The sequence below is a fragment of the Penicillium argentinense genome (genome assembly GCF_028826775.1).
Source record: "Penicillium argentinense strain IBT 30761 chromosome Unknown utg000009l_segment0_segment0, whole genome shotgun sequence".
Lineage (NCBI taxonomy): Eukaryota > Fungi > Ascomycota > Eurotiomycetes > Eurotiales > Aspergillaceae > Penicillium > Penicillium argentinense.
The window spans coordinates 3818854-3833509 of NW_026622668.1; the positions used below are offsets into that span (position 1 = coordinate 3818854).

The window sequence follows — 14656 nt, forward strand, 5'->3', positions numbered from 1 at the left end:
GTCGGTAGTCGTAGGAGGCCCGATGCTATGGCAATGTAGTAGTACCGAGCTCTAAATCCACCAATCAGTCCCAACAGTCAATTGTTGGCACACTACCATGCAGTGCATGACGAATGATCAGGATGGAGCTGCCAAAACCGATCTTTCAGTTCTTAACCTGCGCGCGCCGTATTCTGAGTGGCCTTAATTGGTCGATTTCATAAGCCATACCTAAGCGCTAGGACTAGCGTCCGCATTACGTCCGTCGGCGCACACAACAGACATGTGCGCGATATGATTCACTTGCAGATTACATCGTACCGTTCAGCTGGTCCTTGCTGGGAAAGCTTAGAAGCTACTAGTGATTACAATGAAGCAGACTTTCTAGAATGCCATTGTCTTAGATACAGCCATGGCCCGGCTCGTATTCCTCCAGGCCACAGATTGGAGTCGTTTCGTAGATGGCTTCTCTTCGTTTGGGATGCCTAATGCTATGCCAAGTGACACGTGGAGACTACAGTGGCCTGAACTGTCCAGCTAATGTAAATTTTCGCCTACGATTTCCTAGCATTGCTGGGATACATAGTACGTGTGGGGGCCAAATCCGAAGCACTAGGAAAATATTTCCCATGCACGGACCCACGTAATATATTCCACCACTCACATGTAGTTAGAACACTAACGTTGAGACCCCATCCGTGATACAATATTACTCTCTCAAAGACTGAAAATTGGACTTGTGAAACGCCTCTGCTTATAGTAGAGAGAGGAGAGCATTCTTGTGCAAAATTAGAGACTTGCGGTAAGGGTGAGGGGGCTTCTTGGCATTGTACTCGGGAACCGTCATCATGGCCCGGCCTGGAGCGCCACCTTCGTCCTGGCGCGTAGTCGCTCTCCATACTTATAGAAGAGAATAGGACCGGGAAGGAAAGCCAATGCAAGGAACCCGAGTAATGAGTTCCCCCATCCATAATTCAAGGTCTTATACATGCTTGGCCCGGCCAGGGGGAGAAAGGTACTGGAAATATAACGCAGCAAATTGTTGGCACCCAGTGCTGATGCGGCGGCCTCCGAGCCGAAGACATCAACCAAATACAATTGGGCGGGCATCTAGGAACAACAGGAGTTAGCCACCGACATGCATGTAAGGAGAAGGCAGAAATATCTAGTGACTTACAATCACAAAGTAGGCCCCGAATCCCATCAGGAAGGTCCCGATTATGGGCACAATCCAGTGAATCTGGTAATATGCAGTCCACCCGTAAAGGAAAAGTCCGAAAGCCACAAAAGGACTGAACCATATCATGAAGAGGAGGCGGTATTCTGGGCGTGGTTGCTGCACACCATCAGCCTTCATGCGGGCTGCCAAAACCCGAGCATTGAACATGTTGAAGATGAACATGCTGAAGAGTAGCGCCACACCAAGGCCCAAGTAGGTTAGGCCAGAAATAGCCGTGGAAAAGCCATACTGCCCCTCGAAAACGCTAGTGAACGTAGTGAACAGAAGGTACATGACGCCAAAAACCAACGCCACATAGAGGGAAATGACAAATAAGATTGGCGATCGCACAAGGAGCATGAGGGGGCGGACAAGGACTTGTAAGACAACTTGGCGTGGGGACAGGGTGATGTCCAGCTTTGAGCGCAAATCCGGGTTCCCAGTCGTGGCACGCATACGAGCGGCCTTTCGGTCCAGAAGAACTCTGGGATGTGTTTCTCGCATAAGCACGACGGATGCAATCCCGAAAGCTCCACCGAGAATGGCTAGAAGCCAGAAGGTCCAGCGCCAACCTTTCCCAGCCGCAACAAAGCCACCGATAACGGGACCAAGAACCTAACCCCACCGGCGTTAGTACGGTCTCAAACACGACCTCGATACGAACCAGATGCAGGGGACGGGAAAATAAGCAAAGACTTACAGGCCCTGCGAGTGGCCCGAGACTAAACAGAGCCATTGCCATAGCTCTCTCTTGCACTGTGGTGAGATCCGCAATGCTACCCCCGCCTAGCGCCATGGGCGTACCGCCTGCACATCCTGATATGAAACGGAAGACCATGTATTGAGCGGTGGTCTTACTCAAGGCGCCACCAATAATGAACATGACGAAAACAAAGGTCGTTCCATGATACACAGGCACCCTTCCATAGAGCTCGCTAAGTGGAGAGGTGAACATCGGCCCGATCGAGATTCCCAGGACATAGAGGGTGACTGCAAGCGTGCTAACCACAGTTGATGTGATGTGGAGGTCAGCAGCGATGCTTGTCACTCCGGGTGCACACATTGTGGGAGCCATATTCCTATACGAGAACGATACGTTAGCTTGATGTCAGCTGGATAGTGATGGAGATCGGAAGCGTACGTGATCAAGGCCAATATCGAGATGATCACAATATTAGCCCATTTGGTTCGTGTTGACCAATTACGGGGGTTCTCAGGGTCATCGTCTCCATCCCAGTCAACCAGATTAGGATCAAAAACCTTTTCTGAGGGGGCGGCAGACTCCAACTTTCCCGGAGTAGTACTTGTAGAGCTCGATGATGAAGACATTTCTGACTGTGCCGAGGAGGAGATGCTGAAGGAGACGATGGAAGTATCCTAGCCAACCATTTCCACGGCATTTTAAGTAAATTTCGGTATCAGGAGATTCCATCTGCAGGGCAGCAATGCCGCTCAATCGCCGATAAGTGAGCCCATCGTCCTCCGGTCGTCCTCCGACAAGCTCTCCGACACCTCCGATCGTCCGCGGAGTGGATCGGGTGGTAGATCTCCCGCTGGATCCCGTTGTGGGTCTGCCAGGTGGACCGTCGGAGGGTCGGAGCATTGAGTCACGTGATGTGAAGCATGGGGCCACGAGTGCTGAGTCAGAGCCCCACTGATCCTCCGGCGCGTATCCTCCGCGATAGCCCTGTAGCTTCACAGGTGTCTTTGTTCCTCCCATAGTTGGTCCGCCGCCACGCTCCGTGTCACCTCCAGAAGCCTCAAAATGGAGCTAGAGAGTCTTGGTCAGGATATTGAGACAACATCACAGCCGTCACAGACATCCCAGCCGTCGCAGCCGTCGCAGCTATCACATCCTCGACCGAAGCTCAGTCGACAAAGAGACAAACCACAGCTCTCGTGTAACGCCTGCCGACGTCGCAAGTATGAAAATCCTCGTCTCCATTACACTGTCTCTTAACATATTCATTTTCCTTCAGATCACGATGTGACCGCCAACAGCCATGTTCCTCTTGCTCTGCCCGTGGCCAGATATGTACCTACGTGGATAACTCAGGACTAATGGGCTCGTCGAAGCTGTCACCCGCGGGGGCACCTGGCGTACATGACCGTTTGGTGCAGTTGGAGCGTCTAGTCGTCTCGCTTATGGCCGATTCGACTAATAAAGGGCAAGCACATGTCCGTCCAGACTCTGAAGCTCCTGCGACATCAAGAATAGAAAGTGCCCCTCCTGGCGATGCCATCATGGAGGCTGTTGATGGTCACTCCGAATGCGGTAGCATGCGAATCAGCGAATCCGAATTCCACTACGTTGGAAATAATCATTGGGCGACTATCCTCGATGGAATCGCGGATCTGAAAGACCATCTCGATCGCGATGAGCAGTTCCGCCTCGCAAATACACCATCAGATCTCGACTTTGATGAGCATGGTAACGGCCTGGCTCGCCCTCGATCTGGATATGCACTCCTTCTGTATGGAGGTCGTCGTTTAGGCTCAAAAGAAGAGATTCTCGCGGCGTTGCCGCCAAGAGCCGCTGTCGATCGCTATGTTTCTCGCTATTTCAATTACTTAGACCTGGTTTCTTCTTGTATGTGTCATATCCTTTTGGTAAAATGCGTGTGCCAATACTGATTCTGATATAGCGGCCGTGCACGGACCGAGCTTTCTACGTGAGGCAAGTTTGTCAGGCCACATCTCTCAAGTCCTTCTGCTAACTGTTACAGTACGAGGCATTTTGGAAGAATCAATCAAGTGCGCCTGTAATGTGGATCGGTCTCCTCTTCAGCATGATTTGTCTCGCTTGCCTGACCTCCGATGTGCTGTCTGAACCCAATCCTGAGGATCTATCACTCCAGATTGACCTTTATCGTGAAAAAATTGTGCAATGTTTGACGTTGGGGGAATATACCAGAGCTGGACCATATGTTTTGGAGACAGTCATCAACTATACATATGCAGAGTTCTGCATTCGAACCGATGCCGACAAGGATATCTGGTTTCTATTGGCTCTGGAGGTGAACTTGGCCATGCGGATGGGTTACCATCGCGATCCAAGTCACTTCCCTGGCATATCGCCCTTTCAAGGTGAAATGCGCCGCAGATTATGGGCAACAGTTCTTATGGGCGACATACTCATCTCCAATCAAATGGGCATGCCGCGGATGATCTCCGACGGCAAGTGGGATACGTCGGAGCCACGCAACTTGAATGACACAGACTTTGACGAACAATCGCCCGAGTTACCTTTATCGCGCCCTCTGACAGAATACACAAACTCCCTTGGAATCATCGCCCGAAGGCGGATTCTGGCGGCACTTGGAGCCGTGATAGATCTTACCGACGCAGTCAAGCCATGTACCTATGCAGATGTGATGCGTATTGATGCTTTCATCCAGGAGGCGGCAGCCAGCATTCCCCCGCCGTTAAAGCTCAAGTCCATGGCGACGAGTATGACCGACCCTCCGCAGATCATAATGGCTCGTTTATTCCTATACCACATGATATACAAGGGACAGGTTGTGCTTCACCGCCGGTTCTTTTACCCCAAAGCAGACAATTCAGATGAGCAAGCGACGTCATATTCGCGAAAGGTCTGTTTGGAGGCTTCTCTGGGTACCCTTGAGATTCAACATATTCTTGATGAGGAAACTTGTCCCGGGGGGCAATTGTACACCATGCGATTCCGCGTCACATCCATCATGAATCATCAGTTCCTTACCGCCACGATGATTCTTTGCTCGATGCTACATCGAGGACAGACGCTGGAGCGGGAGCAGGATATTCGTGCAGCGCTTCAACGATGCAGAGCAATTTGGATGAGAAGGAGCGAGACTTCGAAAGAAGCGAAAAAGGCAGCTGAGACTGTGAGCTTCGTCCTGGCTCGGGCAGATGACGGGCGAAGTCATAATATTGCATTAACTCAAGCTATTACACATTCTGGCGGACACTTCCCACCCAGCAGTGTTCCACTTGAAAATCAAGACCCCCCAGGCTCTGGTCCAGACGAAGCAACGGCATCATCAGACTATATGAGCTTATTTGATCGTGAGCCTCTCTCCTTGATATTTTCTAGTCTTGTGTTCTTATCATACTCTAGCCGACTACTTTGTCATGACCGGTTCCCTTGGAAACTTCACTCCCCCGGGACAGCCGAGCCAGAGCTTTTCGCAGACCCAGAACTTTGACATGAATTTGAACGGCATGGAGAGACGGCCTGATGAATGGATGCTAATGCCCTGGTCTGGAACATAACACGCCTTAAACGTAGAAATCTACACTTTTTAATGAAGACAAAAATTATACTGAACATTGAATTCGTTGAATATGGGCTCACCTCGGCTTCAGTTTACCGACATCGAAATAGTGCCTCCTACCGTACCTACGAAAGAGGTCTTGGCATTCTACGTCTAGACTTCAATAAATTGATCTAACTAATATGGTCTTCTTTTTGGCGCGTCTAGAAAAGCCATTTCAGCTCCAAACTTCGGGGGTCCATATCATTTAGGGGGCTGAGTGTATTCTCGCCCCCACCGGAGACATGCAATGCTCGGCTAGATTGTGCCAGGCCCTTTTGTTGCATTCGGTCTCGTTAAGCTCTAGTTCCACCGGCTGACTGCAGGTTCCGAAAAGAAATCTAAGTCCCGATTTCTCCGGAAACTACCTAGCAAGCCACGTGCGGCAAGCAAAAATGTCTCCGAATCAGCCGTATACAATCGGTCACCCTAAAGGGGTGCGATCCTCCGATCATTCCCTGGCGGCGCCTTGCCCAGTTTATGCGTACTCGAGTCTTCATTTGGCACAAGTACTAATCGCGTACGGAGTCTGATTCCATAATGTGTCTAGTCAAAGATATCTCTTTTTAACCCTTGCTCAATACATCAAGCTACTTGGAATCTTGAACCAAAGAACCTTATAGATTCGCGAGCTCCTCCACGTTGACTTTATATATCTCCTAAGAACCAACTTCTCATCATAATCCTCACGACATCACAAATATTCAACACCTGGATCACTAAGCCTTGGAATTATGGTTGAGCCAATTGCTATCATCGGCTCGGGGTGTCGGTTTCCAGGAGGTTCGGACACTCCCAACAAGTTGTGGGAGCTGATCAAAGACCCACGTGACCTATCGAGCAAACCACCGTCCTCGCGTTTCAACATCGATCCATTCTACCACCCAGTGGGCGCCCATCATGGAACCACCAATGCCACCCAGTCCTACTGGCTGGAGGAGACAGAGCGCACCAGCATTACCAAGTTCGACGCCGGGTTTTTCAATATTCAGCCGAGCGAGGTCGACGCGATGGACCCACAGCAGCGGGTCCTCATGGAGGTCGTCTACGACAGTCTTTGTGCTGCAGGCCAGCCCATGGAGAATCTCAGGGGGTCCAACACTGCTATCTACGTAGGCATGATGTCTGATGACTGGAACACCATGGTCACCCGTGACTGGGAGACCCTGCCCCGATACACAGCCACGGGCTTGGAACGAGGCATCATGGCGAACCGTGTCTCATACTTCTTTGACTGGCACGGCCCTAGCATGACACTTGACACTGCGTGCTCCAGCAGTTTGGTTGCGTTGGATCTGGCCGTCCAGATCGTGCGCAGTGGCAAGTCTAACGTGGCCGTGGCCGCAGGAACAAATTTGATTTTGAGCCCTGGTGAGCATTGTGTAATTCCCATGCCATCGACAACAAGTTAATATTGCTAGCGATGTATATTTCGGAAAGTAATCTCGGCATGCTTTCCCCCAATGGCCGCTGCGCTATGTGGGATACCGCTGCCGATGGATACGCTCGCGGCGAGGGAGTCGCAGCCGTCATTGTGAAAACTCTCTCACAAGCACTTGCCGACAACGACCCAATCGAGTGCATCATCCGTGACGTTGCCGTTAACCAGGATGGAAAAACTCCGGGCTTGACAGTTCCCAGTAATGTGGCACAGACTGCCCTGATTCGTGACTGCTACTCCCGCGCCGGACTGGATCCTATCAACAACCTGCAAGACCGTCCCCAGTTCTTTCACGCCCACGGAACTGGCACTCAGGCTGGCGATCCTCAGGAAGCGGAGGCTATCGCCAATGCCCTCTTCCCTATCGGATCACCTGCTGCGCAGAAGGCTGGGAATTTGTTTGTTGGATCAATCAAGACAGTTATCGGCCATACAGAGAGTACAGCAGGCCTTGCCAGTGTTATCAGCACATCTCTGGCCATGCAGAATGGCGTCATCCCCCCAAACATGCACTTCAAAAATTTGAGCGATCGCGTCGCCCCATTCTTCGATCACTTGAAGATACCAACGTCTCCGACTCCCTGGGCAATCAGCAAAGGCCAGACGCGAAGGGCAAGCGTGAACAGGTGAGCTTGTAACTCCACAATGTTTATTATATACCATATTGACATGTCCTTTTTGTTTTTATTAGTTTTGGCTTCGGTGGCACAAACGCACACTGCATTCTGGAAGAATACACTGAAAGACGCGAAACAGTCAACTCCTCGACCAGTCAGATTTTCACTCCCCTTGTCTTTTCGGCCGCCTCGGAACTGGCACTGCGGCAGATGGTTTCTGATCATCTTCAGTACCTCAAAAAGCACCCAGATACTTCTTTCTTGGACTTTGCTTACACTCTACAACATCGCCGCTCCACGCTCCCATACCGGAAAGATATCATTGCTCCAACATTGGAGAATGCAATTGTTGCACTCGAAGCTTTGAATGGCGCGGACACAGAATCTGACGATATGAATGCTCGATTCAAAAGCCTCAGTGGCCCCGCAAAAGTGTTGGGAATATTTACTGGCCAGGGCGCACAATGGCCGCGAATGGGTGCTCGTCTGATTGAGTCGTCTCCTTTCGCCGCCTCGCGAATTGCCGAGTTGGATGATGCGCTTCAGAGCATCACTTCCGCTGAAGATCGACCGAGTTGGACCATTTATGACGAGCTTCTTGCATCGAAAGAAAATTCTCGGCTTGCCGAGGCAGCTCTGTCGCAGCCGCTATGCTCTGCTGTGCAGATCCTTTTGGTCGACATTCTTCGAGCAGCTGGTATAACGTTTACCGCTGTTGTTGGTCACTCGTCGGGTGAAATTGGAGCTGCTTATGCTGCCGGCTTTCTTTCCGCTGAAGATGCGATCAGGATAGCATACTTCCGGGGGGTACATGCCAAGCTAGCTGCGAGTCCCAGTCCCAATGCTCCCCGTGGTGCGATGATGGCAGTCGCTGAATCGGCAGACGAGGCCCGGAGGATTTGTGATCATGATTTCCAGGGACGCCTGCAGCTTGCAGCGATAAATTCCAGCTCCAGTGTCACTCTGAGTGGAGATGAAGATGCCATTGACGCGGCCGAAAAGCTTTTCAAGGAAAAGGGGACATTTGCTCGGAAATTGAAGGTGGACACTGCCTACCACAGTGCTCACATGGTCACTTGTGCGGAGCCCTACTACAAATCTCTCCAGAAATGCAAAATTGAGTCCTTGCCGCAATCAGCAGACACGGCACCACTGTGGTATTCGAGTGTGTATAACGGAGAAATCATGGATCAATCTCGTCTGACGAATCAATACTGGGTTGACAATATGTGCCAAACTGTTCTTTTTGCCGATGCATTGGCGGAAGCAGTCATGGTCAATGGATCTTTCGACATTGCTATCGAGGTCGGCCCCCATCCTGCTCTCAAGGGTCCAGCTACTGCTACCATCGACGGGGAGACCACCACGCCATATACCGGTTTCCTTGCTCGTGGTGAAAACGATGTTGCCGAAGTCAGCAAGGCACTTGGCTTTATCTGGAAGCAACTTGGTTCAAACAGTGTAAGGTTCTCTGCGGTGGAAAAACTGCTGTCTGCCAACGCCCAAGAGGCAACTGTCCTGAGTGACCTACCTCCGTATCCCTTCACTCACCAAACCGACTACTGGACTGACAGTCGCCTCGCAAACCACTTCAAGCACAGAAATCCGGCGCATGTGTCGAATGCAGTCCTCGGGTCTCCGTGTGCGGAGGCTACCACACCAGGAGAGTTCCAATGGAGAAACATCTTGCAACAAAGCGAAATGCCCTGGCTGAGCGGTCACGCGTTGCAGGGCCAGACTGTCTTTCCTGCGACTGGCTATGCTTCGATGGCCTTTGAAGCTATGAAAAGCATCAGCCTTGAACTGCGACCCGCTTCTGCGATCTCCCTCATGAAACTGGTCGATTTGGATATTCCTCGAGCGATCGCATTTGACGACGATGATATGACCGTGGAGACGATTTTCAGCGTGTCTTCTGTCGCTCTCTCGGACATGAGGCTGACTGCAGACTGGGCATGCTACTCCGCTGGGAGGGATGGCACAGTTCAGTTGAACGCCAAGGGAGGCGCTTTGGTGGATTTGACCCTCGCAAAGCCGGATACAATTCCTCTGGTGGGAGCAGACCTTTACAACTTGGTTCCTGTGAACGAAGTCCACTTTTATGAGAGCTTGGCTCGCGTGGGATACAATTACGCCCGCCCTTTCCGTGGCGTTTCGGACATTCGCCGCAAACCCGGATACAGCGTTGGTACGCTCTTTGACCAGTCCGACGATGATGATCTTGTTCTTCACCCTGGACTCCTTGATTCCGCCCTTCAAACCGTTTTTGCGGCCTGGGCCTACCCGGGAGATACCCAGCTTTGGTCTCTGCACGTCCCGGTATCAATTGCGAGTATCACAATAAATCCATACTTCACGTCGCTGGGCGATGGTGGCAAACAGGATACCTTGCACTTCGAGTCTTCCGTTCGCGAACAGTCGGCAGCAGGCGTCACTGGGGATGTTTATCTCTATGCAGACGATTCGAAATACGCTTTCATTCAGTTCCAAGGTGCCAAACTTGTCCCTTTCGCACCCGCCGTGCCGAAGAATGACATGCCCATGTTTTCACGTTTTGATTACCCAATTGCCATTCCCGACGGACAGCTGGCCGGAGCTGGAGAGACATTGTCCGACTACGAGGTACAATTATACAAGGACGTTGACAAAATCTCGTATTGGTTCCTCCGCAATGCGTCACTTTTGATCCCTGCCAAGGACCGCAGCGGCCTTCTGCCACATTACCAGAGATACCTGGGTTGGTGCGACCGTATCGTCAACATGGTCAGCAGCGGTAGCCACAATAAGGTGCCTGCTTCATGCAACAATGATACTCGTTCCGATATCGACGAGACTCTAGCTCGTTATACAGACCGCAAAGATGTCCGTTTTGTTCAGGTGGTCGGTGATAATTTGGTACAGACAATCCGTGACGGAAACTCAATGCTGGAGCATATGAACCAAGACGGGCTTCTCCGTGCTTTCTACGAAGAAGGCGCAATTTGCTCTGGTCCGACCGGTCGCTGGCTCGCTCGTGTTCTCGCTCAGATTTCAAAGATTCACCCGGGCCTGAATATTTTTGAAGTTGGCGCAGGTACTGGAGCCACCACTTCTGCAGTTTTGGATGCTCTTGAAGGCAGATACGCGTCGTATACGTTTACTGATATCTCGAGCGGCTTTTTCATGGCGGCCGAAGAGCGATTTGGTCAACAAGATGCTCATCGCATGACATTCAAGACATTCGACATGGAGAAGGGGCCTGACACTCAAGGATTCACCGAGCAGTCTTACGATGTGGTGGTCGCAGTGAATGTCTTACACGTTTCCGCCGACATTGAAGCATCTCTCACCAATGTTCGACGCTTACTCAAGCCGGGTGGCTTCCTTGTCACGGCCGAGCTTACCTCCACAGACCTTTTGTTCAGTGGAATGACTGTGGGCACACTGCCTGGTTGGTGGATTGGAGCTAATACCGGTCGCCCTTGGGGCCCACTGTTCACACTGGGACAGTGGGACAGCGTACTCAAAAACACAGGTTTCGCTGGAATTGACACAGTCAGTCCCGACATTAGTGCCTCTCTACCGATGAGCGTTTTCGTGGCGCAAGCGGTAGATGATCGGGTGGCACTGTTGCGCAATCCTCTCTCAGTGAAGGTGCACCCTGCTGGAATCCGAACTGATGTACTGGCAATCATCGGTGGAACAACCTGGCCGGTATACAAGCTGAGCCAAGAGATCTCAGAGTCCATGGAGCGTCGCTTCCAGTCTAAACGATTGTTCAGCACAGTGGAGGAATTTGCTAAGTCCGACTTGGCCAAAATGACCAACGGCTCCAGAGGAGTCACGATCTTGTCTCTGACCGATCTTGACCGGCCATACTTGGAGGGGTTGACACCCGACAGACTTGAAAGCCTCAAGGCGTGCACGAATGCTGGTGTCCTGATTTGGGTGACATGCGGTTCCCGCGATGATCAGCCATACAGCTCCATGATGACAGGAATTGCTCGAACCATCCGTACGGAGAGTCCTGGATTGAATATTCTGACGTATGACCTCGATCCTGCTGTACAGAATGGAATTCATTCGAGTACAGCAACAGATCTTTCTGCGACCGTTCTCCGGCAGTTGGCCCTAACCAACTGGGGCACCGATTCCTTTCTCTGGTCATTGGAGCCCGATATCTATGTTCGTAATGGACGTCACCTCGTCTCCCGCATTGTTCCCGACCACGAAAAGAATGAGAGATACAACTCCCAGCGACGAAATATTCTCACCACTGCCAGCCCATCAAATGAATTCGTCGAGTTGGTTGGCGTTGGAAACGGCGACGAGCGATCTCTCGAGCTCCGTCATGTCTCCCCCTTGGCCGTGGCCAACTCACCAGCGCCAGCGTCGCGTACTATTCGGGTCACTCACACCCTTTTGCAAAGTGTCGCTGTCGGGGCTGGAGGCCTCGTTCGCGTGTGCACTGGTGTTGATTTGGTAACTCAGGAACACGTTCTAGCCCTGACCGATTCGAGCCAGTCCCCAACGCAAGTCTTGAACGACTTATGCATCCCTGTCTCCACACCTCTGATCCCTTCCAAAATCGCGGCTGTTGGTGCTCAGCTTGTCGCTGATCGTCTCTTGTCTTTCGCCTCGCGAGGAAGCACTCTGATAATCAACGAGCCTGATTTGATCGTGCAGGCGGCAGTCCAAGCAAAAGCCTCCGCCAAAAGTGTTCAGGTGGTTTTCGTCACGTCCAATGCTACCAGGAGGCAAAACAACCAATATTTATACCTGGATCCCAGCTCGCCAGTCCATGTTGTTCAATCAATGGTACAGAATTGCTCTGTGTTTGTGCATTTCTCGCGTGGCGTGGTTTCCGATGCTGTACGTGATTCGATTGTCCAAAATATATCTCCAGCTTGTGTCGAAATCACCGAGGAGATGTTGGTGAGCCACAGGGTCGATGCACTGGCACTCCCGGATGACTTGCCAGACTTGCTTCAAGCATCATTCTGGGATGCTTCTCTTGATCATCTGTCGGTGAAATTGATTAGCCTGGCTGATGTCACCGCGCACAAGGCAATTGGTGAGCCGTTAGCAGTGGTAAACTGGACGGACTCTCAGTTTGTGCAGGCCATGGTGCAGTCAATTGACTCCCGCTCGACGTTCAGAAGCGATCGCTCCTATCTCTTCGTGGGAATGACTGGTGAACTGGGTCAATCGCTCGCGGGGTGGATGATAGCGCACGGAGCCCGCTTCGTCGTTCTCACAAGCCGCAGACCTACGGTCAACCCACGTTTTGTCGAGGATATGTATGCTCGATACGGAGCTGTCGTCAAATCGGTTCCACTGGATATCACCTCTCCGGAATCGCTTCAGTCAGTCCTTGCTTCAATGGCCGCGGCACTACCACCCATCGCTGGTGTCATCAATGGTGCCATGGTTTTGGACGATGAACTCTTCACGAACATGACACACGAGCAGTTTTCGCGGGTGACGAAGCCCAAGGTTCTTGGGACGCAACTCCTCGACGAGGCTTTCCACAGCACTGATCTCGAATTTTTCATCGTCGCCTCAAGTATCTCGTCGATCATCGGATGGAGTGGACAGAGCAACTACTCGGCTGCCAACGAGTTTATGACGTCCCTTATGAACAAACGACGCAAGCGCGGTGTGGCTGGATCGACAATGAACATTCCTGCGGTTCTCGGCATTGGATATGCTGCACACTCCGAGAGCTTCGATTTCGATTACTTCCAATCGCTCGGATATATAAACATCAGCGAACGTGATCTGCAAATTCTTTTTGCGGAGACGATTCTCACTGGACGCCCGGGCCGGACAGAGGATTCACCTTCCCAAGTTGTCATGGGCATCAACTACGTTCCCAATGATTTGCAAGTGACCGATGCTCATCGACGGGACGTGAAATTCAGTCACTTCATTCTCAAAAAAGATACCGACTCCGAAGTGCAAGCACACGAAGCAGCTGTTCGCGTACGCGTTCAGTTGCAGTCAGCTAAGGGCGCCGAAGAGGCCTACTCAGTCACTCGCGACGCATTCATTGGTTATCTTAAACGCATCCTTCGCAGAGCAGTGGATGAAACCATTGATGATTCGATGACACTAGTCGAGCAGGGTGTTGATTCTCTTGTGGCCGTTGACATTAGATCTTGGTTCCTAAAAGAGCTGGAGGCCGATGTCCCGACCCTCAAGGTCATGAGCGGCGGATCTATCTCCGAACTAGTGAAAACAGGCCTTGCAAAGATGCCAAGTCTGGGGGAGAGCGTCCCCTCAGAACCGGCGGTGCCTGCCGAGAGTCAAGCGCCGCGTCTACCTGTAACAAAGCCCCAAGAGGAACGTTCGCGACCTACTTCCGAAAACCAGACGCGGTCTTCGTCTCCTCAAACAGGAAGTCCCCTCTTCACGCCAGCGCAAGATTCATTATCCACCCTTTCTGATGATGGTGCTGCGCGGACCCCATCTCCCGCGGGGGACTATTTTGTCAAATCCGCTGTCAACTCCAAAGTCTCTGAGTGGAAGGGCCCAACGGAGGATGTAGAGATTGTGGATGTTTAGGGATACTCATGCAAGTCGGCAGACTGGTTGACGTTTTCCTCGGGGCATATTCAAGTTTGTCAAGCTCAACGTTCGGCATTTTAGTATAGATCGTCCTAGAATGAATCCCATATACTGTCCTCTCGCATGCTGTGTTCTTCAATGTAGATGAGTTGGCATTTCATCAAGGCTGTATAATGGTTGAATAAACAATCAAATCTGGTTTTATTAAAGAATTGCACTGCGAGGTAAAGAAAAACCAACGAAGGGATGGACGCTCACCGGTTGCCAGAGATCATCCACAGGTATTTCTAGGCTACGGGATACCCCGACCGCCTCTTGATAGGTATTGTGGACAGATTCACGCATTAAAATAAAGTGATCAACACTAGCACAAGGCAGCATAGCTGCGCCTTATAGATTGTCTTTGCTGCGATATGACTAAACACAAGTATAAGAAACCGACTTTTGTCGCTCCTTTAGTTAAGAATGTTTTTGTTTTCAAGCTTATGGATAGACTTCGGCAAACCCCATTTTGGGTTAGAGCTTCTGACCCAAAACCCAACCTAATAACCTTGTT

At 51.3% G+C, this 14656-nt stretch overlaps 3 protein-coding genes across 3 annotated transcripts; 2 read left to right on the forward strand and 1 right to left on the reverse strand.

The window, feature by feature from the left end:
- Window positions 1–825: 825 nt before the first annotated feature.
- Window positions 826–2918, reverse strand: N7532_009004 (MFS transporter; the record flags this gene model as incomplete). Its single annotated transcript, XM_056621495.1, has 5 exons — window positions 826–1089; window positions 1157–1813; window positions 1899–2277; window positions 2340–2485; window positions 2535–2918. The coding sequence occupies 5 exons, from the start codon at window positions 2916–2918 to the stop codon at window positions 826–828; spliced, it is 1830 nt and encodes a 609-aa protein (XP_056472301.1).
- A 341-nt stretch (window positions 2919–3259) lies between these two features.
- N7532_009005 (putative transcription factor) lies at window positions 3260–5452 on the forward strand (the record flags this gene model as incomplete). The annotated part of the gene is made up of 4 exons (XM_056621496.1): window positions 3260–3778; window positions 3844–3870; window positions 3925–5245; window positions 5298–5452. The coding sequence occupies 4 exons, from the start codon at window positions 3260–3262 to the stop codon at window positions 5450–5452; spliced, it is 2022 nt and encodes a 673-aa protein (XP_056472302.1).
- Window positions 5453–6227: 775 nt separating this feature from the next.
- N7532_009006 (type I polyketide synthase) lies at window positions 6228–14097 on the forward strand (the record flags this gene model as incomplete). The annotated part of the gene is made up of 3 exons (XM_056621497.1): window positions 6228–6864; window positions 6915–7560; window positions 7626–14097. 3 exons carry the CDS (start codon window positions 6228–6230, stop codon window positions 14095–14097), a joined length of 7755 nt encoding a protein of 2584 aa, XP_056472303.1.
- Window positions 14098–14656: the final 559 nt, after the last annotated feature.